This window comes from Lotus japonicus, chromosome 5, assembly GCF_012489685.1.
Source record: "Lotus japonicus ecotype B-129 chromosome 5, LjGifu_v1.2".
NCBI lineage: Eukaryota > Viridiplantae > Streptophyta > Magnoliopsida > Fabales > Fabaceae > Lotus > Lotus japonicus.
Window position 1 is genome coordinate 55464015 of NC_080045.1, and position 24028 is coordinate 55488042.

The 24028-nt window shown below is 35.7% G+C and overlaps 2 protein-coding genes across 2 annotated transcripts; both read right to left on the reverse strand.

Moving 5' to 3' along the window:
• Positions 1-5664: 5664 nt before the first annotated feature.
• On the reverse strand, positions 5665-7002 carry LOC130720315 (uncharacterized; the record flags this gene model as incomplete). The annotated part of the gene is made up of 1 exon (XM_057570943.1): positions 5665-7002. A coding segment is annotated over one exon (1269 nt), but the record flags the coding sequence as incomplete, so codon positions are not given.
• Positions 7003-13796: 6794 nt separating this feature from the next.
• On the reverse strand, positions 13797-20887 carry LOC130717897 (BRCT domain-containing protein At4g02110). Its single transcript, XM_057568295.1, has 10 exons — positions 20728-20887; positions 20534-20623; positions 20333-20437; positions 19238-19339; positions 19061-19145; positions 18863-18932; positions 18662-18706; positions 15652-17967; positions 14942-15158; positions 13797-14568 (listed from the first exon to the last, which is right to left on the reverse strand). The coding sequence occupies exons 1-10, from the start codon at positions 20809-20811 to the stop codon at positions 14002-14004; spliced, it is 3681 nt and encodes a 1226-aa protein (XP_057424278.1). The 5' UTR covers positions 20812-20887; the 3' UTR covers positions 13797-14001.
• Positions 20888-24028: the final 3141 nt, after the last annotated feature.

The following is a 24028-nucleotide window of genomic DNA, read 5'->3' on the forward strand; positions in this document are numbered from 1 at the left end:
AATTATTTTCATATGAATCTTGACAAGAAAAGGTGAGGAGGGGTGTATTATGTGTAATTTACTATAATGCCTCATACTTTATATTTAAAAAAATAAAAAAAAAAAAAAAATATCATTAGTACAAAATAATAAAAATTGGTACTTTCAAAAAAAAGATTGGCGTTCCAAATGTTACAAAAAATTATATCTTTTATAAACATTTAATTAATAAATTTAACTTCAGTTAACATTTTACCAACCCATCTTTTTCTTTTTACTACCTCCGGTCATATTTATAAGCATGAAAGAGAAAAAAAAATTTATCCTTTTTATAAGAACCAAATGAAAGTTTGAGCTATATTAATTATTTTTTTCCCATGATGCCCTTATTAATTCTAACTTGTTAAATGTGTCTCATTAATTATTCTCTCTCTTTCCCACTTTCCAACACTAATAACAAAGGATAATTTTGGAAGTTTATTTTGATTCAAGACATATTTAATGTATTTTATCTAGTTTAACTACATTTCTTAAACTATGTGAATTTTTTTTGTTGCTTAAAAATGTGACCGGAGGTAGTAATTAATGGTATTTATGTCATTCAAAACCATAGCTACGTAGGAGTAGTACATGCTTGCTTTGGGTTTTCCCCATGTCTTGTCTATTTGCAAATTTGCATTGAATTTTGGTATGGTTAGTCCATCCAATAAACTGACCCTCTGACATTCCACTTGGTTTTGTTAACATCTGTATGCTCCAATAATTTTGCAGTTTCCGATATAATGGTGGTGGAACTGGATTCTGTGTTTGGACTTTGTATCCATTTATTTGCTTCACGCTTTTTGATTTTTGCAAAGTTTATGTGAACGAGTAATTAAAAACATTTCACAAGTCCAACACTTCTAGACAAATTAAAAGAAAATGTGGTCTTGAAAGTCATGTCTCTATATTCAATCTCTATGATGGCAATTCTCAATACTAGTATGTTTTTAATAGCATCTTCATCCATCATACTCACTAAAATATCCACACTTTATTTTTTACAGTTGCCTATAATACCATAAATACTCACTAAAATATCCACATCATCTACACCACTTTACTAACTTTTTACTTCAACCCAACAACTCTTAAAAGTTTCTATAGTGGATCTCACCATCAACATCACATTTGTATATTTTATTATTTATCTCATTTTAATTAATTGTAAGTGCTTGTAATAAATACAAGCTCATTTTTCAAGTCTAGTGTAGAGTATCTATTCCCACATATTCATCTTTGTCATGTTGGAATTGAACATGTACTCCAATAATAATAGATACTCATATGAGTATGTATTTAACATTAGATACTGCCATTAGAGATGCTCTAAGGACTCATGCCAAATTAGGCAAAACATAAACGCCCTTGTAACCTTGTTTGAGACCTGTAAAAAGTAGAATTAAATACATTAATAACATTAAATACTACACTTTTGATAATCAACACATTTTAGATTTTCATTTAACTCAACATCTTCATAAAGCAAGAATGAATGCATCTTATGAGGAAATAGTACATCGATAGGCTTTTTGCGTGTACAAGAAGGCACAGTTTCAAACAAAATATCATTATTATTTATGAAGCTGTGATGTGTAGGTTGAAGTTAAAAGCCTTTCATTGATTCCCAATCCAACGACCCTCTTAATAAATTCCAAGCGTGAACAGTAGCACTACAAAGTTTTTTCAAGCTTTGCAGAGGAGAGGATCACCACTTCCTCCTCCTCTGTCTCTTGCTTTGTTTTTATGTGAAAATATCAACAAGCCGACTGTCATTCAACACATGGGTAAAAGGCCTCATCAATCGTCATGGGAAGGTAAAAGTTGATTTGACATTTCCTCCTTACTCCCTTTTTCTTGTATTGAGGACAGATTAATTAGCTACCAACTTTTGTTGTGTTGAGTGAGATGTGTACATCATTCAACATTTACTTTTGAGTTTTGATAAAATTACTACTCCTATAGTTAAATAGGTTTAATACTAATATTTTGATATGTGTTTTAAAAAATTGTAGTTTATGACACATTAAATATTATATGATTATTTGGGGGATGAGTCATGGGTATAATTTGGTGAGCTAAGGAAGACGTAAGGTGTTGAAGGGTGAAGGCAAAAGTGAAGATTCAAACCCAAATAAAAAAATTAATTTATTAATAATTAATAACTAACATTTTTCTATAAATAAATAAAACTAAGGTAATTTTAACAAATATTTAGCTAGTTAAGACCATCCTATGTATAAAAAATTAACAATAATGCATGTGTACTTCTAGTACTACGTACTACTGAATGAGAAAAGGTAAACTGACAACTCCTTTTCTCCAGTTCAGACTTTATAATGACCCTTCAACAGTTTGCAGTTTCCACAGCTATTTTCAGCCCACGTCCGAATAGTATTCATTCAATGACAAAAGCAGCTATGGAGATTCACACAAAAAAAAGGACAAAAGCAGCAAATAAATTTTTTGACAAAATAATAATAATATAGCTACACCTACACTTTCATATATTGAGTTCTAAAAGATAGTTTAAGTAATAAGAACAGATAGTTCAAGTAATAAAAATGATATATGAATTTAAAATGAAATGTCCAGGAATCAACTTTTAGAAGAAAAAAAATTTAAATGTTTTCCAATTAATGCACCAAAAAAAAAACATTTTCATATATTGCATTAAAACTAGTGTTTTTTTACCCGCGCGGTGCACAAGGAATATGTCTATTATATTTGATACATCAATCAATACATTGATTTTTTAGATTTCTGTTTTTTCCCAATCATAACCTCAACATATGAATATAATTGGTTGTTAAACAATTCGTTGTATTCGTGAGATAAAAAATTTGATTCATATATCATTACTCATTTATAATTAACATAGGAAATACGATTGAATCCATACGTAAAACACTAAAGTAAGGAAAATATACTATTACAAATAATATAATTGACCAATGAGATGAAAGTGAAGCTGAAAGGGGGAGGAATCAGACGATTGAAACTGAGACAAATTAGAGATTGAAAGTAGTGATGCTCGGTGACGGAACTAAGGCAAAGGGGAGTCGCGATCGGAGTAGATGACCATGTCGCTGTTAAAGAAGGAGGACTTGCTGAGGGGTGGTGGTGAACGAAGCGGGTTCTGATCTAGGAGGTGTGGGGTGAGAGTTGACCTTCTTTTAGGGTTCTGATTTGAATTGAAATCGAATTCAAACGGAGTAAAATGAGGAGAGAGTAACATGTGTGATTCATGAAGAGTGAACTATTGGAAGGACACGTGTAAAGGAGGCTTGGAGAATCAATCAGGTATATATCGGGACTGGTGATAGGTGCAATTGAAATTAAATTTGAATTTGAATTTGTGAACCATAAATGCTGAAAACTTAATTGTGGGAAAATATTACGTTTATTATTTTATTTTAAGGAATTTCTTAGAAATTTTAATTTATTTTTTCAAATTAATAATATGTTTAAAAATCGTGAGTGTTAATGTTTTCCACCTTACCAATAAAAATGTACTTTCTATATTTTTATTGATTTTACAATTATTTATAATTTTAAATATGTCTATGATAATTTTTTATATTTAATACGTATCAAAATATTCAATATACAATATATGAAATATCTAAAAACTAACTACTTTAAAAAAAAGCTAAAAAATTATTTAGATTTTACAAGTTGAAAAGAAGTATAGATAAGAAAATCATAACCTAGGATAACTTAAATGGTAAGAGTTAGAGGACATACGAGTTGAGGAGGGAAAAATCTAGGGATCAATTATGAGATGAGAGAATCATAATATTATCTACTTATTCTTTAATCTACATCAATGAGAATGAAGTTCTCTAAAACAATTAAGTATCTAAAGTAAATATATTTGGTAAAATCACTAAAACTTAGATGATTAAATAATATTTTATCATGTGTTTTAGGAAATTTCATGTCAAAATATTATTGGATCACCTAAGATTATTGTGATTTTACCAAATATTGACATTGGTTGCAGCATAGGAATATGCGGGGCTTGAGGTAAACTTTGCTTAAATAAGCTAAATCTGATATATTTTTTAAAAAAAGTTAGGCTTAAATCTGACATGTTACCCGCCATATACTTTTGTTTTTATACATGATGTTATTCTTGGGTTGTGAGGCGAGTTACTCAAGCTAGCAAAACTCATGATCATTTCAATGGAATGCAATAATTGAGAAAACAATCTTTCAATAATGTTATTAAGTGGATTATTAACAAAGCCCTAAATAAGATCTCATCCGCACTTGTAGGGAAGAAATGGTAGCGTATCATATCACAACCTAGCTAATGCACTACTTAGCTGGGTTTATAAACCAGTTTACTTTTCCAGCGAAAATATTTTTGTGACTAGCTAGGCTACGAGCCTAGTTATGCGTTGTCTAGCATAATCTGAAGGTTTGGGAGGATCCCTGGATTCCCAACGGAGCTCCTTAGTTTATAGAGGGGAAATTGCTAATGAGTTTGATATGAAATTTATTTCATGGTTATTTTTTCCCTCGGCTTGGAACCATGAGATAATTGATTATTTATTTTTTCCCCTACAGCTCGATAAATTTTGTCCATTCCTCTTGAGAGACTCTTCAGCGAAAATCGTTAAATTTGAATAAAAAATTAACGATGTGTCATATCTAATTTATTTTAAAACTTTGAGAACTAAAATTGCTAAAACATAACTAAGGGATCAAAATCAAGAAATTAAAATACTAAATTAGGGAACTAAAATTACAATTAAACCTACAAACAGTACTTTCTTATGAAAGTTCATGGTAGCGCTAACAAAACCTAACTAGTGATTTTTAAATGACCGTGCTTTCACGTGAAAATAACTCTTCTATTATTAAAATGAACGTACCTTTTTTTCCGTTGTAACAAAAAAATATAAACGTGTTTTTACATTAACTCAACTGATATCCAAACTCGAACACTATCATTTCAACCAATACACACAAAATGCAGTAGTACTTTAGTAGATACTAGATATATCCTAAACAAGGTTGGCCATTCTACCTTAATTTTTAGATGCTTGTAGTTTCGTTTATTCTTATCCGTGGTCCACGATGTAACACTTAGTATCGAAATGCATGTGCAGTTGTCGATCAAATGTATTATGATGGAATATGGATCAAATTGTCAGCACTACGCTCAGATAAACTTATTTTTCAACTTAGACCATATACAATGGTTAAACAAAAAATATTTTGTTTAACCCTTTTCTACCCCATTTTTTCTCTTCCCAACACTCCACATCATCTTTTCTCTCCAATTCAACAAACTTTCAACAATTACCCACTCCAATGGTTTTGTTTAACTCTCAACACCCTACCCCACCACTCACCACTCACCTTACCCCACCACTTTTTTATTTCACATTTTTATTTAATTTTATATTTTTGTTTTTATAATTACATAAAATTTCAATTATCGATTTAAATTAAATTAAAACAATAAACACTTAACAATTTGTTTTTTTTTAATATAGACTTTTTTTTAAAAAATATAGACTATAATTTTTTTTTCTTAACTTAAAATGCAAGACAACAAACTAAGCATACAAGAATTTATTTTATTTTCTTAAAATAAAATGCAAGATAACAAACTAAGCACACAATATCTTAAAATGCAAGACAAGGGAAAACTAAGCCCACAACACACAAATAACGTAAATAGTACGATACAAATCATCTTCAATCCTGAGACATTCCAAACTTTGCCCAGATGTGCTTCACTAGATCTGCTTGCAGTTCATGATGAACATTTGAATCACGCAACTCGGATCTAGCACGCACATGATTTGCAAAAGCGGGTAAAACCTCGGTCGAGTATGGTTGCTGTGTACTAGATCCACTTTCCCCAGATTGCTCAAAATCGGTCCAACGTTGAGCATATGAATCTCGTTCATCCTCAACAATCATATTATGTAATATGATGCATGACCTCATAATGATACTCAAGTCAACTATGTCCCACAAGCGAGCTGGTTCACGGATGATTTTAAAACGAGCTTGAAGAACTCCAAATGCACGTTCGATGTCCTTCCGACATCCCTCCTGAACTTTTGCAAATAACTTATCGGGTTCACTTTGAGGAAGTCTAATCGTTTTGACGAAAGTTGGATAAGAAGGATAGATACCATCGGCTAGATAGTATGCCATATTATAAGGACGACCATTCACAAAGAAATTCACAGCTGGAGTCTTTCCCTGTTCCACGTCATTAAACACTGGTGACCGATCTAGAACGTTGATGTCGTTCAACGTTCCAGGACATCCAAAAAAGGCATGCCAGATCCATAGGTCATAAGTTGCAACTGCTTCAAGAATAACTGTTGTGGTTCCCTTATCCCCTCTAGTAAATTGACCTTCCCATGCTTTAGGACAATTTTTCCACTCCCAGTGCATGCAGTCAATACTCCCGATCATGCCTGGGAACCCCCGCATGTCATTAGCATGTAGTATTCTTTGCAGGTCTTCTTGGGTTGGTGCTCTCAGGTACTGTTGCTCATACAATCGTATGATTCCTTTACAGAATCTACGTAAACACTCTAATGTTGTAGTACCTCCAATTTTGATGTACTCATCGACCGCATCTGCTGCCACACCATATGCTAACATTCGCATTGTTGTGGTACATTTTGCTAAGGGTGATATACCTTGTTTATTGGCTGCATCAACGCGTTGGGTGAAGTAGTTATCACTACTTGAAAGGTCACCAACGATTCGAAGGAAAAGATGTTTTTGCATCCGGTACCGACGACGAAACATTGCATCGTCATATGTAGGCTCATTGGCAAAGTAGTCGCCAATTAGCCTCTGGTTTGCCTCTGTATGATCTCTACCGAGATATTTTCTACTACGAGGTGCAGTATCTTCTCGAATTTTTCTTCGACGCTCTCTAAATCGGTTGAGTACATAAGCTTCTTCAATTTGACTACTTTGAATGTATGCTGCAAGATCAAAAGGACACTCAGATGGATCCATTTTTTGTGAAATTTGAAGTAGATTGGAAGAGATTTGGGATATTGGTACATCAATGGATCTATGAGTCCATATAAGTAGGTACATTGAATGGTGGTTGAGTGCCGGATTTGAAATAAGTTATCAACCAGAGTTAATTATCGGAAAAAGACAAGATTCGAATTGAGTGGCACATATTCAAACACAGTTACCCGAGAATCATAAAAGCCAAACACTACTGACCTAACACCACGGGCAAATTATTAAAGAAAACAGTACAGACTTGACACCACTGGTGGATTTGAAACAAGTTGTCGGAAAAGGACAAGATTCGAATTGAGTGGTACATATTCAAACACAGTTACCCATACATTAAAGCAAACATTACATAGCTGTCACCACTTGAAAATTATTAAAGCAAACATTAAAGCAAACACTACAGAATTCACACCACTGACAAGTTTGACCGAATACAGACAAAGACTCGCTTGAAATTAATTTCCAAATAGCTCTTTGGACAACTGCTCTAACAACTCTTTCTTACGGTCACTGAGATGCTCTTCCGAAGTTAGCTTTAGATACATACTAACTTTCTTAGCATTAGTCTTCTCTTTCATCGCATTAGTCTTCTCTTTCATCAATTCGTTAGTCTCTGCTTGCACCGATGCTATCTTTTCCAATTTTTCAAGCTCTTTCTCCTTGAAATGATATAAGAATCCCACTCTTTGTCCACCACCTCGTCAGCATCTTCTCTAATTTTCTTTTTACTCTTTTTTTTAGCTGCCTCCCTACCCATTGGACGAGGAATTGATCCTATAGAGTTTGAGCCACTTGCATCACTGTCGTGTGATCTCTTAGATCCACTACTTCTCGAGCCACTATTTCCTCCTACCTGACTACAAAAACGTGGTTGATCACGGAGAACGCGCCATTCTTCCATCAAAGTAAATTGACCAATCTTCCCACTTGCGTATAATTCCTGCGCTCTTGCGATAACATCATCCTCCGACCAACCGCTTCGATGCTCACGCTTAGCGCTATCATAAGCGCCAATCCATTTACCCAGTCTTGTGTTCATATAATTCCAACGGTTTCGGTAGGCAACCCAATCGCGCGGAGGATCGAATGAGCAATGCTCATTACAATACTCAGCAATATCTCTCCAAAATGTTTCTCCTTTCTGGTTTCTTCCGACAACACTGTTTGTTCCGCAATTAATCCACCCACTAATTAGCACTAGATTTTGTGCAGTGTTCCATGCGGGTAAATGGGCTTTTTTGCTCTTAGGAGTGATTTCATTGACTTCATTATCAGCTGACCCGCCACCAAGATTGACTTGTGTTGAAAATTCCGGAAATTCCGCTACATCAACACTCGGAACATTTTCAGGAACCACTGGCATATAACCACTAGACTGAGGTGTTTGAGATGAATATCTCACAGATCCATAAGATGGATGAGAGTTTGGAACAATTGATGACTGGTTAAAATTTTGTATGTTTTGAGGAGGTTGGTACGAATATTGATTCGGATCTGGATAATAGTTTGGATTTCGAGAACGTTGGTTGGAGAATTGATGAGGGACTTGATAATAGTTTGGATTTTGAGGACGTTGGTTGAACAATTGATGTGGGACTTGATAATTGGTGGGATTTTGAGGATGTTGGTAAGAAATTTGATTTGGATCTTCATAGTTGTTGTGGTTTTGGTTGTAAAATGGGTTGTTTGAAGAATTCTGGGTGTTGAAATGGGGATTGTTGGGATCCATTTCAATACAAATGCTAATAGATAGATAAATAAGATGGTGAGAGAGATAATAAGAGAGTGAAAAAACTTGGTTTTTTTTTCTGTGTCCAAATCAAACGAACCAAGTCTCTATTTATAGAGAAAAAAAAATCATGAATTTTGGTATAATTTTTTTTTTCAGAAAATATTTTTTTTTATGAAATAATTGAGTTCAAAAGATAAGGAAAAACGAAATCCGGACGGACCAACCAGAAGCAGCCACGTGGCAGGGCCTGAAAATTTTTCTCTCTCTCCCCTGCAGACAAGGCGCGTCACGCGCCTTGTCTGGGCGTGCAGGCCACGCGCCTGCGGTGGCCACTGGCCTTGCGCCACGTGGCACACCGCAGGCTGTTTCAACATGTTTAATTTTTTCAACAAAATCACCCTCTCTCTCCCCTTTCAACCAATTTCAACAAACCACTAAACCTATTAAACACAATCAAACACATTTCAACAAAGGATTCAACCATCCATTGTGGATGGTCTTACTATTATGTAAATATATAATAATTTTATCAACAGATGATAATGTTATGATGTATAGTTGTAAACTTGTAAAAGTGATTGCACAGCTGGTGCTAAACTGAGATTTGAATGCTATAAATGTAAGCCAGCTTAATTTAGGATAGTAATACTGGCCAGGGGCAGACCCACGTTGAGCTAAGGGGTTTAACTGAACCCCCTGGAAAAAAAAATTCCTACTTACCCCTTAGAGTGATTTTTTTTGAACCCCCTGAAATTTGAAAATTGCACCCAGGTCCCAGGCTTACTCCTCAGTCCTCACGGTCTCACTCCTCTCTCTCTCTTTCTTCCTCACGCACTCACTCACGGTCTCACCTCACGATCCAGTTCGAGTTCCCACTTCCCACCACCACTGATCCACCACCGGGCGACGCACCTCCGGCCACCACCACGGTACCACCAGGCCCCAGCCACCACCACTCATTCACGTTCTCTGTTCCACTCCTTTCTCTCTCTCACGCACTCATCATTCATCAACGCTGCAAGCCTGCAACCCACCAACCACCACGCCACCAGTCCACCACCACCGCCCACCGGCGGCCGCCAACGCACCACCACTCTCTCTCTCTCTCTCTCTCTCTCTCTCTCTCTCTCTCTCTCTCTGCTGTTGTTGAAGCTTGAAGGTTAGTTAGGAATTGAAAACCCCCAAATTGAAAAACCCCAAATTGAAATGTGAAGTGAAGGGAAATTAAAACCCCAACTCTCTCTCTTTCTGCTGCTGTTGAAGCTTGAAAGTTAGGAATTGAGTTTAGTTTGTGTATATGAAATTGAAAGCTTGAAAGTTAGAAATTGAAAACCTAGCAATTGCTTTTCCTTTTGCTGAATTAAGTTTGTGTATATGAAATTGAAGTGAAATGAGACTGGGTTTTAATTTAGCAATTGCTGATGATGTAGGATATGAGTTTAGTTTATTTAGCATAAACTTGTTGTCCTGATGTAGGAATTGAGTTATAAGCTTGTTGTCTTGCTTTTCCTTTTGCTGAATTTAGCAATTGCTGATGTAGTAACTGGATTGATTTAGTCATTTAGTAACTGATTTTATATTTGAGATTGAAATGGTTTGATTAAGTAATTGGTTTGAGGTTGGAACTTGGAATGTGAAGGGAATTAGGGAAATGATTTCAAATGATATTTTGTGATTTCTGATAGAGGAACTTAATTGTCAATTCTAGTCTTTCCAAACTTCTTTCCTGTTTTATTTCTGGTAATACTAGGTAGGTAATGGTCTCTTGTAGAATTGTAATTGCATATATGAGTTCAATGCTATCCTAGAGTGGTGAATAAGCTGCTGAATTTGCTGCTGGTTTATGGTTTGACAGGTTGCTGATTTTTGACAATCTTTCACTGGTGGATCTTAAGTCTTATTTTGGTTGAAATACTATTAGTATAGCTCTCTCTTTTTTGACATTTAGTAGTGCTGTACCTTGTTGTACCCATATGTTATGTTGGTTGAGGCACAACCTCCTTGTGAGCTTTTGTGCGTTTGACAGTTCTTTTTTCATAGTTAGCTTTTGGCTAATTTTTTTTCTCTTTTGTAAATGGTTGGAGTACCATAGTACTCCCTTTCAATATCAATTTTGGCTTATCTAAAAAAAAAATTTCTTGTTTTCAAGATTTTCTCCTTCAATACCAAGTTCAAATTTATATTTTCATTTCAACTTTTATTCATAGATATAAATTGCCAACGTCCTTAATATTAGAAAAAATATGTTTAATATCTTCTAAAAAATATGTTTCATTTACTGGAATAGTTATAGTGTTGCCTATATTGAAAAGTTATAGTGTTGCCTATATTGAAAAGAATTGATTTGACCATTATTTATTTTTTATGTTCTTTTACTTGATGCACATGAGAAATTGAGTTTGAACTGAAAATACATTGACTAATTGATTGTGTTGAGCTGCAAGCATTATGGTTTTGTTGATTTATAAATAATGACATGGACAAGGGGAAGAGAAATGAGGAAATATTAGAGGGTGAAGAGGGTCCAAAACTAAAATACCAAAATAGCTAAAGTAACTTGCCATTTCAATTGGCAGCTCAATTGTTTGTATATGCAAGCGGCTGTGAATTACCCTGTTGTGATATGAATCAAAGCTGATATGATGTATAAATATATTAAAGTTGTTTTTAATTATATTTTTATCGATGTGCTCAATTGAAAAATTTGACCCCCTGACCTCAGGGTCCTGGATCCGCCACTAATACTCGCATTAGTGGAAAAGTTAGATATAACATGCCTAGCACAGCTCCACCACTCATATAAACAATACTAAAATACTGCTTAAACTCTGCAAAACAATGGATTATATAGTCATTAGCAAATTAATTGTTCTTGAACCGTTCGTCTCACAGAATATAATTTTTTTTTATTTTAAAATGAATTAAACTTCAAAATTCGTGTTGAAAGCATAATTTAATATCTTGTGGCGAAAGAAAAGGTGCTTTTCACGAGGGCACCATTTCTTTAGTACTTTTTTTTTAATGCACATTTCTTTAGTACTTTATTCTGCATTCAGAGCCTTTGGAGAATCAACATAAGACACTTTTTTTATATGAATATGTAATCTTAAGTTTTGATACATTGATACTTATTTTTATCACATTTTTATTCATTTTTTGTTAGTTCTTATTTTTTATTATTATCTATCATAGTTTTTATTTCTTATTCTCTATTTTTTTTCATGTTTGAAATTGTTTTGTAAATGATTTTGAAGTCGAAATTAGTTATTTTGTTTTTTTTTAAATGTAAAAAAAAAAATTAAACGGATGCAAACATGTTTTTTCTAACCAAATCCATCCAATAGGAATGGGTAGCCTCAGTTCATAACTTCACATGAACGATTATGGAAGAATAATGTTTCATTCACACCTCTCTGGGAGATGGAATGAGATGGAATGAAGAGAGATATGAAGAAAATGTAAAGTAAGAGAGAGAAAATATAAGATGTGATAGATAATAAAAACAGAAATATAGAAATAAAAAAAGGTGGAAATGAAGTGTTTTGAAAATGAGGTGTGTATATATCATTGTTGATCACCACCAATATTCTTTCTTATAGGAGTTGTACTATATCTGTACAATATTATTATTTAACATAATATTATTAAAATTTTAAATGTAATATGAATTTTGTATGGAATATCATACTAATTTCTCGTTTAAGGGAATAGATTTTACTTATAGAGAAAGCCAAAAAACATAACAGGTATATTTTTGGGGATATAACACGTGATGTTTGGATGAAAGGAACACTGAAAAGAGGGGAAGTCGTGGCCAGATATAATCATGCCAGTGGCACCATGTGCTGCTATCATATCATATGCCTTCTCCACTGCTCAAACAATCATGGATCATGTAGGGTCTTCTCTTCAAAAGTGGATGGCATAAAATGCCATGGATGATGAAATATCTGACATTTTTTCACACCATCATCTCTTTTAAATATTCATTCTATAGCCATTAATATAATGCAAAGAGGAACAAAAGAAAAGGAATTTGTGTTTTCTTCTAAGTAGCTCTGGCATGAGGAATCGAATTTCATTGCAAGTCAGAAAAAGAGATGCTTTTATTGAGATCTGAGTCTGCAGTGGATAATCTTGCTTTACAACTCATCATGCGCAATGGTTTTTATGTCATTATATGTAAACTGATCTATCAAATTAATCATCATAACCGCTAGCTGTGAGACTAATCTATCACATCAATGTTAGCGCACTAAGCGATTTCATTTACAAGAGTAGGGAATTGAACCATCAACCACTTGCCGAAAGGTTTTTATGTCACTTTACTTAAACAAGTCTATCAAATTAGTTAACTAATTATATTCTAAACGGCTATGGATTTTGAAGGACTAATGTGAAAAATAAGCAATGCGCTGAAGTCAGATTCCATCAATGTAGGGCTCTGGTTTTTTTTGTCAAGCTTACAGACAAGGGTGTACAGCTTTAGTTTGGCCCAAATAAAACATTGTTGGGCTACTGTTTTGTATTGCATGATTCATCTCTTTCTCCCAATCCCAGCAACAACCCCATTACCAAACAGAAAAAAAAAGATTAAGCATCGTAATTCCCCCAAGAATACCATATTTCTATTTTTGTTAGTTTAACAGGCTTACAGTGTTCTCTTTTGGTATTATGATCCATTATTTTCATTTTATAACAGTTTATGATATACGGTTTCTCATATTTACTTCACAGTCCAATCAAGTTTTCAGTCCCAATATTCGACCAAGCAACAATTCTCAGCCCTCAACCGATTTTTATTTGCCAAATCTGAGTCTTGTTTTCTCACCATGTACACAATTCTCCAAGTCCTATGAATGAACTTATATAACTCAATCTCCTTTTACATTTATTCATGTTAATTTTCTCAGCATAAACAGATAAGCAAATAATAAAACTCCTCAATGGCAAACATTATCTATTACAAAATGAAATTTAGTTTAAGCATCAAGCACGTTCTTGTCATAAACGCTGAACTTCAGTATTTCAAAAACTCATTTGCCATATACCGCTGAATGCATATTTGCCCAAACATGTAAATCAACACTAATTTGTTTACCAAAGAAATGTACATAATTATTATGACAGCTATCTAGGAACAGTTAAGACTCAAATCTTCAGTGACCAGGGTCTAATTATTGGTACAATACATGCCTGCGGTGACTGAGTAAAACGGGAGAATGAATTCACTTACTCTTAGATAAAGACAGTGCACGCTTTTTCTTTTTAGCTGGATTGTTTGACCAGTTTTGGGTGCTACTGCATTTTGGACAGAACCAATCCTCCTCAGGAACTTCTGGCAATGGAGGATCGCAGCAATCGATATGAGTACCAATTCCACAGCCAAGGGAGCCACTTTCATCACCACAAATTAGCATTACATCTCCTCTGTCCCTGGATCCACATACTTGGCAAGGTATATCACCAGCACTGAAATCCTCAGGAATGACCTCCTCAAGAACCTCTTCTGCCCTACTTTGAAGGTTTGCATATGACCTCTCTGCCCAAGTATTAGTACCATATAATACATGTCTCTCGAGGGGGAACCCAGGCTTGCAGACATACTCGACCAAGTAGTCCGCAACAATACAAGGTATCTCATGTTTTAAGAACTCTTGGACCCATATATCAACACGTGGCATGCCAGGGCTAATTATGGCATAGTCGATCCCGGTGCCAAGGAAGCGAGTATATGGTGGAGAAGTTGCTAATATTGTTCCATCTCCAGCTTTGACCACTCGCTTCAGTGTATCCTGTAAAAACAATGAAGTTGGATTAGAAACACACATCAAACACAACAGTGAGGTGCAGATGCATATTTGAATTAGCTTATTTTTTCCCAGAATCCATTATGGCATCTAGAAGCTACTTATTGCAAAAACTTCTCCCCATAATTTATTATAGCTAAAGAATCAATTGTAGAAAAAATTTCAAGCATGCTAGAAATTGTTGGAAGCCCGTAATTACCAATGAATATGTTATATGTAATTATGTACATAACTTATATGTGGACAAGAAACTGAATCATAATATAAAGGACAGTCCCCGAGACTATACCCTTTCTGATAAAGGTCCAGGGAGAAGGGGCAAATATTTGAACAAAATAAAATTGATATGAAAGCATACCAAAGGCGGGGTGATACAATCGCCGTATACAACAATGCGCATCCCGTAGAAGGCGCCATGACCGGTTCTTTCCCTCAAGAGCCGCCACTTTCTTGGAGCCTCCATGTTGATTGCACCATCCTCGTTGAGACCAGTCTTGTGCCACTCATAAGGCTCCTCTGGCAAGAGCTTTCCTGCCTGGCTACTTGCCGTTAAAAAATCAGTTGTAAGAATCCACCTGCATTTCACCTGAGTTTAATTAGAGCATTATTTATATACATGCATTATAGAAAGCTAAACTCCATTGAAGCCAGGCAGCAGACCAATTTTTTTCTAAAGCACTTATTGGGAGAGTATGAGAGGAAAAGGAAAGAGGTTGAATGATGAATTTTAGTTCCTATGCTCAAGATTAGATATGAACTAAAAAATTCCCCATATTGACATGGGAGGTGTTGTGAAATGAGTTGTTACACCTTACAAATCTATTTGTTGTGATAATCTTATATTTTTCTTTGTAAAAATTCTAATTTATTTTTAATTCATTTTTTGTTTTCAAAAGTTCATTTAATACACAAGATGTTATTTTTATAATCAAAAGTAAAATCTCAACCCAATCATTTCCTACACTCCAAAAACCTCGAGTAAAGGCAAGGATCCAAAGAAACCTCACACTGTCAGTAGAGAGGGCAGCCTAAACTGACTTGTTCATGTTTTTTCCAGATAATCCTTACCTTCCTGATGCAGCAGCCGCAAAAAATTTCTCTGTTCTGCGTAAAGGATCTGGAGCTATGAAGTGTGTCGCCTGATACGACCACTGATGAGAATCCCGGCAAACCCTCCCTTTCAAACGCTTGATTACTTGTTGAAACTCCTTTCTCTGAAGACGATGCCCACTTAATATAAAACATCTGGCCTCAGTTATGGCTCTTGCTTTAGATTCAGATATGGAAGGATTGAGCCCCATTTTCTTAGAGTTGATCTTTGCTGGCTTTACACTAGATTTATTTCCAACCTTTCTGCCTCCCATTACATCTTGCTCTTTATCAATTGGTCTATTCTCCTTCTCGTCTTCAATAGAATTCTCTGATTTATTTCTCAGCACAGTTGAGTTGTCACTTACATCAGCAGTTAGGAATATTTCTTCCTCAATTTCTATTTGTGCCTCATCTCTCGTCCCATTTGGGATATTCTCTTCAGATACTGCCTTACCAGATTTTGATAAATCCTTTGCAACTGTGGCCTTTTTGGTTTTACCTGCAGGGCGCTTTCTTGCTTGATGCTTCACTTTTGACTTTGAGATTGAGTCAACCGGTGAAGTTAGATTCTGTTTTTCAGCTTCATTTGTGCTTTTCTTAGGAGGCATTGCTTCTTCACTTTTTTTTCCATGAATAACTTCTGACTTTTCTTCTGCTGAAGTGTCCTCCTTCTTTGAAAGATGAACTGAATCTTCATCAAGAGACAATCCGAACAGATTTTCACATTTGTCATCTGGAGCCTCTGTTTCGTCATCCAAAAATTCAGTTCTGACACCAGCATCTTCTGCATAGTTACCAGCAGTTTCTTGTTCCTTCAATTTATTAGCATCAAGGATTTGAGGGGATGCCTCATGCTTTTGGGGACCACAAGTTGCTACCTCTTTGCCCCCACTGGAAAATTCTATACCTCCACCTTGCGTGGTAGTTTTATTCAAGGAAGCTGAAGTTTTCAGTTTTGCTACCTCTTTGCCCCCACAGGAAAATTCTATACCTCCACCTTGCGTGGTAGTTTTATTCAAGGAAGCTGAAGTTTTCAGTTTTGCAGCGACACCTGTTTTGGGTTTAGAACCCCAACTTCTTTTGGCCACCGACTTCTTGCGGGGTGATTTTTTTCTAGGCTTATTACTTTCTTCATTGTTAATATCCAAATTATCAATACCAGCGGACTCCTCATTCAGCAACATTTTGTTTCCTGGTGATGGACAACACTTATCTTTAGTAACATTAAGTTTCCCTACTTCATCAGCATCTTGTCCTGTTCCAAAAGCTGTGATATCAGGCTCACTATTAACTTTAGACTTACTTGAGCTCTGAACAACCATTTGTGGTGAATTCTGATGGACATTATCACATTGAGCAGACTCTGAGCTAGCATTTCTTGAGATAGATTCATCAACAGCAGATGTTACTTTTAATCCTTCAGATTTACCATTTGTTAGTGGGACTCTTTCAACGGACAACTTTGTATCAGTAGACACTTTTCTTGATTTTAATTTAGCAGACGAAGCTTCATTTATCCTCTTTTGAGGCAATAAACTAGTTGGCTCATCCCCTTTAATAAAATCATTTCCTTTCCGAGAACCTTTGACAGAGGTAGATTTGATTCCCCCACTTGCCTTTTCTACCTCGGTGAAGGAGGTTTCATGGCTGCTGCCTTCTCTGCCAGAGCAATCATCTAAGTTCCTTGGACGAGCAAATCTCTTTTGGTTCTTCCTAGAAGAACTCATAGCACTAGGCTTTTCCTCTGAATGCACAAGACCTTCAGCATTTGCAGAAGTTGATCTCACATCACGTACAGACTTCTTGGACTCTGAAGAATGATCACGCAGATCAGGTTGCTGGCCTGATTGATTTGTGTTTCCAATATTGCAAAATTCTTCCCGTTTGAGCTCCTCTGGAAAATCAGCTTTCTTAGACTCATTGATGTTAACAAATGTTTCAGGTAGCTGATATGATGTAGAATGCAAAGAAACATCAGAAGCCTTGCAGCTTATCTTCGGGTCATCAACATTATGCAAACCTAAGTCTTGATCAGATCTATTCTTTTTTCTTGGAGAGGGTGAAGACTCTGTAACCTTATTGACATTTGGCAAAACCTGTACACCAGTAGAATCTGAGACGAGGTTTGATGTCTCTCTTACTGATTTTGAAGATCCATGAATCGCAGCTATGCCAAGTTTCGAACTAAGAGGACTTTTGTTTCTATCTCTTCCACCTGATTGCTCAAGCTTGGAAGCTTCAGCCTCGTCCTCAGAATCCTTAGCCTCCTCCACCATCTCTAGCTCAAAACCGCTGGTTGGGAATGAATAGAAGTTGAGTATTAAGTTGAAATAGATAAATAAGACCTTACAAAAGCAAGAGGAAATAAGCCCATGATAATAATGCCATCTTAAAAAAGAAAGAGTGGTTACATTGTATGGCAAAGCTTTGAAACAAGAACATAATCTACATTTTCATTTTTCACATTGTTGGCCTTTTACAGTAATCCATTGAGATGCATTTTATGTCAGTCTATAGTGCATTTTTCTAAGCTCTGCATTATTTGACACAACAGTGAACATTACAAGAGTGGAAGTCACGTTGAAATCTTGGATACCCAGAGAATGCAAGAAAAGATAAACATATGTTGCAGTATACATATTGACAACATATGTTGCAGTACACATATTGACATTAAGATGTTGGGAAAAGAAAATGCCATATTATATTCCTATATTCAACTAAAATACAGTTAAGCTAACGAGCCTTGATCCTTAAGATTATTAGTCAATTCATTAAGTTCATCCAAGAACAATTGTATTGTAAATACTCTCCAAATGCACAACATATATATATGCTAGTAGAGAAGAATACTCATAGTCACTCAGCCTCTATGAACATAATAGGTGGAGTGCAACAGTTAGAACATAACAGCATGGCATACTAGGATGTGGATAAAACTGAATTTTAAATGACATTTACACTATTACAAGGTATAACGTCTAACCTCTTGTTATATTTGTCTTCAGGAAGAAGCACCCAATCCTTCAAGCTGAAGAAGAAAAAAAACAGCCCTTTAGATTTTGAGAACTCCTTTTTATAATTTGAACCAGCCAACCAAAAAAGCTTAAATAGATGACATTTCATATGTATATCCATTTAAAGCTATAAGGCCCATAACTCCAAGCGAAGAAGGAAAATGACATACCAATCTTCCAACCAACGATGATTAACTAGCTTTATCGTGCCCATTTTCTTGGCAAGCTCGTACTTCTCCCCTATAAGTCAAACAAATAATTTGATATTAATAATACTTAAGAGATAATCAAAAGAAATTACGTGAACAAAAGTAGCATGCACATGCTCTTGAGGACAAATATGAAAAAAAGTAAAAGATTGAACAAACCTTCAAATTTGTAGCATATTAGATGAGTAACCTTGTTTGCCACCAATGGTTTAGAAAACTGTGCCCCCATAAGGCCAACCATTGTCTGAAGTGGGACAATAAGGTGATGTCAGGGATCACCTAACGTTGAAAAGCTCCTTAAAGAAATCAATATGCCAAAGTATAACAGATGCTTACCATAATGTCATCCCGATCCTGGCGTAGATAACCAGTCAGGCACATAATCAATTCGTTCGCACCCGGTATACCATTTAAATCTTTGGGTGGTCTGTACATAACCTGGTAAATGGAAAACACAATTTAGTGTGTTTGTGAATGCAATAGTTTCCACATTTGGGGGAGAAGTGATTATGGGAGAAGCTACTGAAAGTAGCTTTTGTGGAGGGAGAAATGATGTTGAAAAGTATAAAAATCCACCCAAACATATTATTCACTTAGAGGGTAAAATTGCTAGAAATCCATCCAACAAAGAAGCATGAACATAAAATCAGCTACTGGTTCACAAAACAACTTGTACAAGTTTAAGACATTTCCTAATTCCTATCCACCGTTAGTCAGTAATGTGGGTTGGCTTGGATTACTTAGTGTTGCGCACTTTGGGATGCGGAGGAGCGAAGCAGCTCAAACGAATGAATGTGAGAGGAGCAAAAACAGCCCAGTGAAAATGTTGTATATTACACCCTCATGTATTGATCCATAAATCCAAACAAGTGAACAATTTCAATCATTTCTATAATTCTATTCCTTTTTATGCGTAATGTAATAAAAAATGTATAAAGGTATATCAACAACTAACCAGACATATCCCACTATCAAGGTTAGTTGGTTTTATAAACCAAACAACACCATTCTCAAACTAAGTTTTCAATAAATATAGTTAGCGTAAAGTATTCTCTGCCCCGATTCCAACATTTCCTTCGATTTTTCTCAGCCTATTTCAATTAGAATATCTTCCATTCAACCCAATCTTCTGAATGATATTTGTACTGTTCTTCTCGCGATAAGAGTAGTATCTGCCATCCTCTTACCACATGCTACTCCAACTTTCTACCAAATATATTAATCTCAACAATCTCATTAGGGGATACTTTTTGTTGCCACTTTAATGCCTAACATCCACTACAATAGACTTGTCTTATATAGACTTGCTAGTTTGAAACCCTAAGTGTTGCATCCCATCAATATCCCCCATTATGTCACAGAAGGAATTGAAAACAGTACCATAATGTATTCAACAGTGAATTTTAGGGGAAAATAGCTTAAAAAACTAACCGAGGCAGAATCAACCGTCATTCCAACATCAGCACTGTGTTCAACCCACAGTGCAGTGACCAGCGTCTTCCCATCACGTCTGGCCGCAACACACACAGGATCATCCTGAACACACAACAAATAGTAACATCACTCCCTTCAAATCAAGGCAAAGTAAAGGAAACGAAGAAATAAGGAAATTGAAATTGGAAAAGAACTCACATATGCAATGTTATCAACAATAACATGCGTGCATCTCCCACTGTACTGGCCTACATCAACTCCACCGCCATTCACAAGCTTGAATCGAATCTACACAATGACAAACACCGATTCAACGAGTAAACATCAAAACCTTCAGAATCAGAAAAATTGAAAAAAATGAAATGGAAATTGAAAAGAGAGAGAGGGAAAACCTTGCTTTCGGTGACGGGGTCGAACCCAATGAGAACGAAGTGAACACCGCGAAACACTCGCGATGGATTACTCGTTTGCAGCATCGGAAGAGAACGATTTCGCAGAGAGGAAACAAACACAGCGAAACTTGTCGAGGAAGAGTTGAGAAGAGTGTGAAGGAAGGGTTTTTAAATATATTTATTTATTTATTTATTTTGTTTCAGTTTGATTTATTTTGGCTGAAAAAAGCGAGGGAATTTTTTATAACCGTTGGCGGGATGACGAAAAAATGGGTTGTTGGGCCGAAACCATATATTCCAATGGGCTTTGCTTGCTCCAGTCCAACCAAGAATGTTTAGGGATCCATTCATATCTTTTGAAATTATAGGTGATACGTGCTCCTAGGGGTAGAAAATGGACGGATTGGATCGATAAGAATATGAATTGTAATTGATGATACTCGTTTGGAATAGTTTATTTGAGCTTATCTGATAGTATAAGCTCTTATGTAAGTGTTTGAGAGAGCTTATGAAAACAGTTTATGACCTACCATAAGCTGTTTTGAGCTTATTTTCATAAGTTGTTCACGAGAGCTTATGCTTATATATAGCTTATTTTTAATTTATTTCAATAAAAAAATTAAATAGCTTATGAATAAACGCTTATGTCATAAGCGCTTAATTAAGTTGTGTTTCCAAACGGGGCCATAATCCATATCCATTAAGGATCCACCGAAAAATGTTTTAAAAAAACGCATCCAATAACTTAGCTTTTTTTCAATCTTAACAACCAAATATTTCAAAAAAAAAATCTCGGCTAAAGTAGGCCTACACCCCAAAAATTGGCACAAAACCCTAAAGTCAACCTAAGTCCTTCAAAAATCGGCTCAAAACCCTAAAATTACCCGAAAAACACTAAACTCAAACATTGAAAATCGATCCAAACTGATAAAATCGACCCAAATCCCTAAAATCGGTCGGAACACTCAAAATTTTGTCAAAAACCCAAAAGTCAACCCAAAACCGTAATATCGACCCAAACTTATCAAATTGTCTTGAACCCTAAAATCGGTCGGAAAACCTAAAATTGAGCAGAAAACACTAAAATCGGCCATAGCCGATGAAATTGGCCCAAACCCCGAAAAAAATCCCTAAAATCAGCCCGAATCCTAAAATACACCCAAAACCCCCAAAGTTATCGATTTCTGGGTTTCAAACTGACTCTTTGGATTTCAGCCAATATAAGGGTTTTTTAGCCGATTTTAGTGTTTTCCAATCGATTTTAAGGCTTTCTGAAAAAAATTGTGGTTTGCGTCAATTTAATTAGTTTGGGTTGATTTTAAGGTTTTTGGCTGACTCTAACGTTTTTCGGGCATTTTTTGGGTTTTCTGACCGACTTCAGGGTTTGCGTCAATTTTTTCAATTTGGGTTGATTGAAGATTTTTAGGCCGACTTTAAGGTTTTTCGAGCAGGTTTTTGAGTTTCCCGACAAATTTTAGGGTTTTATGGTCGATTTTAAGGTGTTGGACCGTGTTTAGGATTTTTCAGGAAACTTTAGGTGTTTGAGCCGATTTTATGATTTGGCTGACTGTTGGTGGCTTGGGCCAACTTTAAGGATTTTTGTCAATTTTTGGGGTTTAGGTTGACTTTAGGGTTCTTCATTTGTCATTGTATTTGAGAATTTATCTAGAGCTCATGGATGTTTTGGGAGGCAGAGCATTTATCTAGAGCTCATGGACGTTTTGGTTTTGGATAACTAAATTAGGAGGGGCATTCTATCTTAGATTTTTCTATAGCACATGACCTCAAAATTTAAAATGCTTGATTTAGAAATTTGGAGGAACATCATATTACATATAAAATTGGGACTTCAAGGTCACAAATAATTTCTTTTTGGTAAGGGGCTTAGATAAGAAGGCTTGTAAGGATTGCAAGGTAACATAGGGTGAGAGCTATACTACACAACATAGGATTCTGGTCCTTGATGTTTGTTTTTACAAGTTATAAACCCAATAATTATGTATTGACAGCTTAAGGGAGAACAAACTTTTGACTTGTGATAGAAAATTATTCTAGGAGTGTAATTTTTTTTTTTGATTGAATACGGGGCCAAAGGCCCAAAGCAAATGAACTAATTCCTTACAAGTACAGTCCCAAAAGAATCAAAACAAAAAAGGAACGGAATAGAAAGACGGAAGAACATCATAGAAGCGCATGGGCACAAGAAGAGAAAGCTTATTCTTGGCAAACGAGTCTGCTACAAAATTAACCTCCCAAAAACCATGCTTCCAATGAAACTAACTGCACCTACTAGCCATGTCCTTAATCACCTTCACCAACTGAGCACATGGACGGGGATCATAACAACCCCTAGTCAACAAGTTGATAGCCAACTGAGAATCCGACTCAACTATGACCCTAGAGAAGCCTCTAGGAATAACAATATGAAGCCCATGAAAAAATTCCCCAAAGTTCCACTTGAAGAATGAGGATTGAGATTGATGATCTTGAGTTGATTGCACATACATCTATTGTTGTGAAGGATGGTTTTGTGATGAAACTCTAGGATGTTGAGGTGGATAACGATGTGAGGCTCATAGGAGACAACAATTATTGTAATAGGGCTTCCATTGAGGGTTTTCTGGTCCGTACAACTGTTTGTAGGTTATTCCATATACATCTTTCTTTTCTACATTGGATTTTGGTGTTGGTTCTAGATACATGTTTCTTTTCTACATTTGATTTTGGTGCTGGTTCCTTGGAATTGAAAGCTCTTGAAAAGGGTTTCAAAACCCCTTTTCCAGATACATGTTCCTTTTCTACATTGGATTTCGGTGTTGGTTCCTTGGACTTGAAAAACTCGATTCTTGAAAAGATTCCAATATGGAATCTACCTTCTCCTAAGGATTGCATGTTACCGGCAACCCCAGCTGCCAACCCACTTCTACTGAGCAACACACTGCAACTGAGTTCTCCAAGGGAGAAAAGACTTGCTCTCTTGATTGGACCCAACTACAAATGTCAATCATTCTCTTTACATCTGGATTTTCCTTACCAAGAGTGTGTGGACTTGAAGAGGATCTTGAATCAAGTCTACCACTTTCCAAAGGATGATATAATCATTTTATCTGATGTTGGTAACTGCCATTCTGCTACCAAGCAAAATATAATCATGAAGGTGGAGGAGATGATAGACAGATCTACATTTGGAGATGAACTATTCTTATACCTTTCTTGTCATGGTTGTCTGAATGAAAACTTTTCTGATGCTGCCTTCATGTCTTCAGATTTGGAGGACCTTGATGGTTTCTACTGGTCAACT

Coding starts and splice junctions, on each gene's coding strand:
- LOC130717897 (XM_057568295.1), bottom strand. CDS start 20,811: ATGCTGCAAACGAGTAATCCATCGCGAGTGTTTCGCGGTGTTCACTTC. Junction 20,624..20,727: donor ACCCCGTCACCGAAAGCAAG/GTTTTCCCTCTC, acceptor GTCATTGTGTAG/ATTCGATTCAAGCTTGTGAA. Junction 18,707..18,862: donor CATCGTTGGTTGGAAGATTG/GTATGTCATTTT, acceptor TTTCTTCTTCAG/CTTGAAGGATTGGGTGCTTC.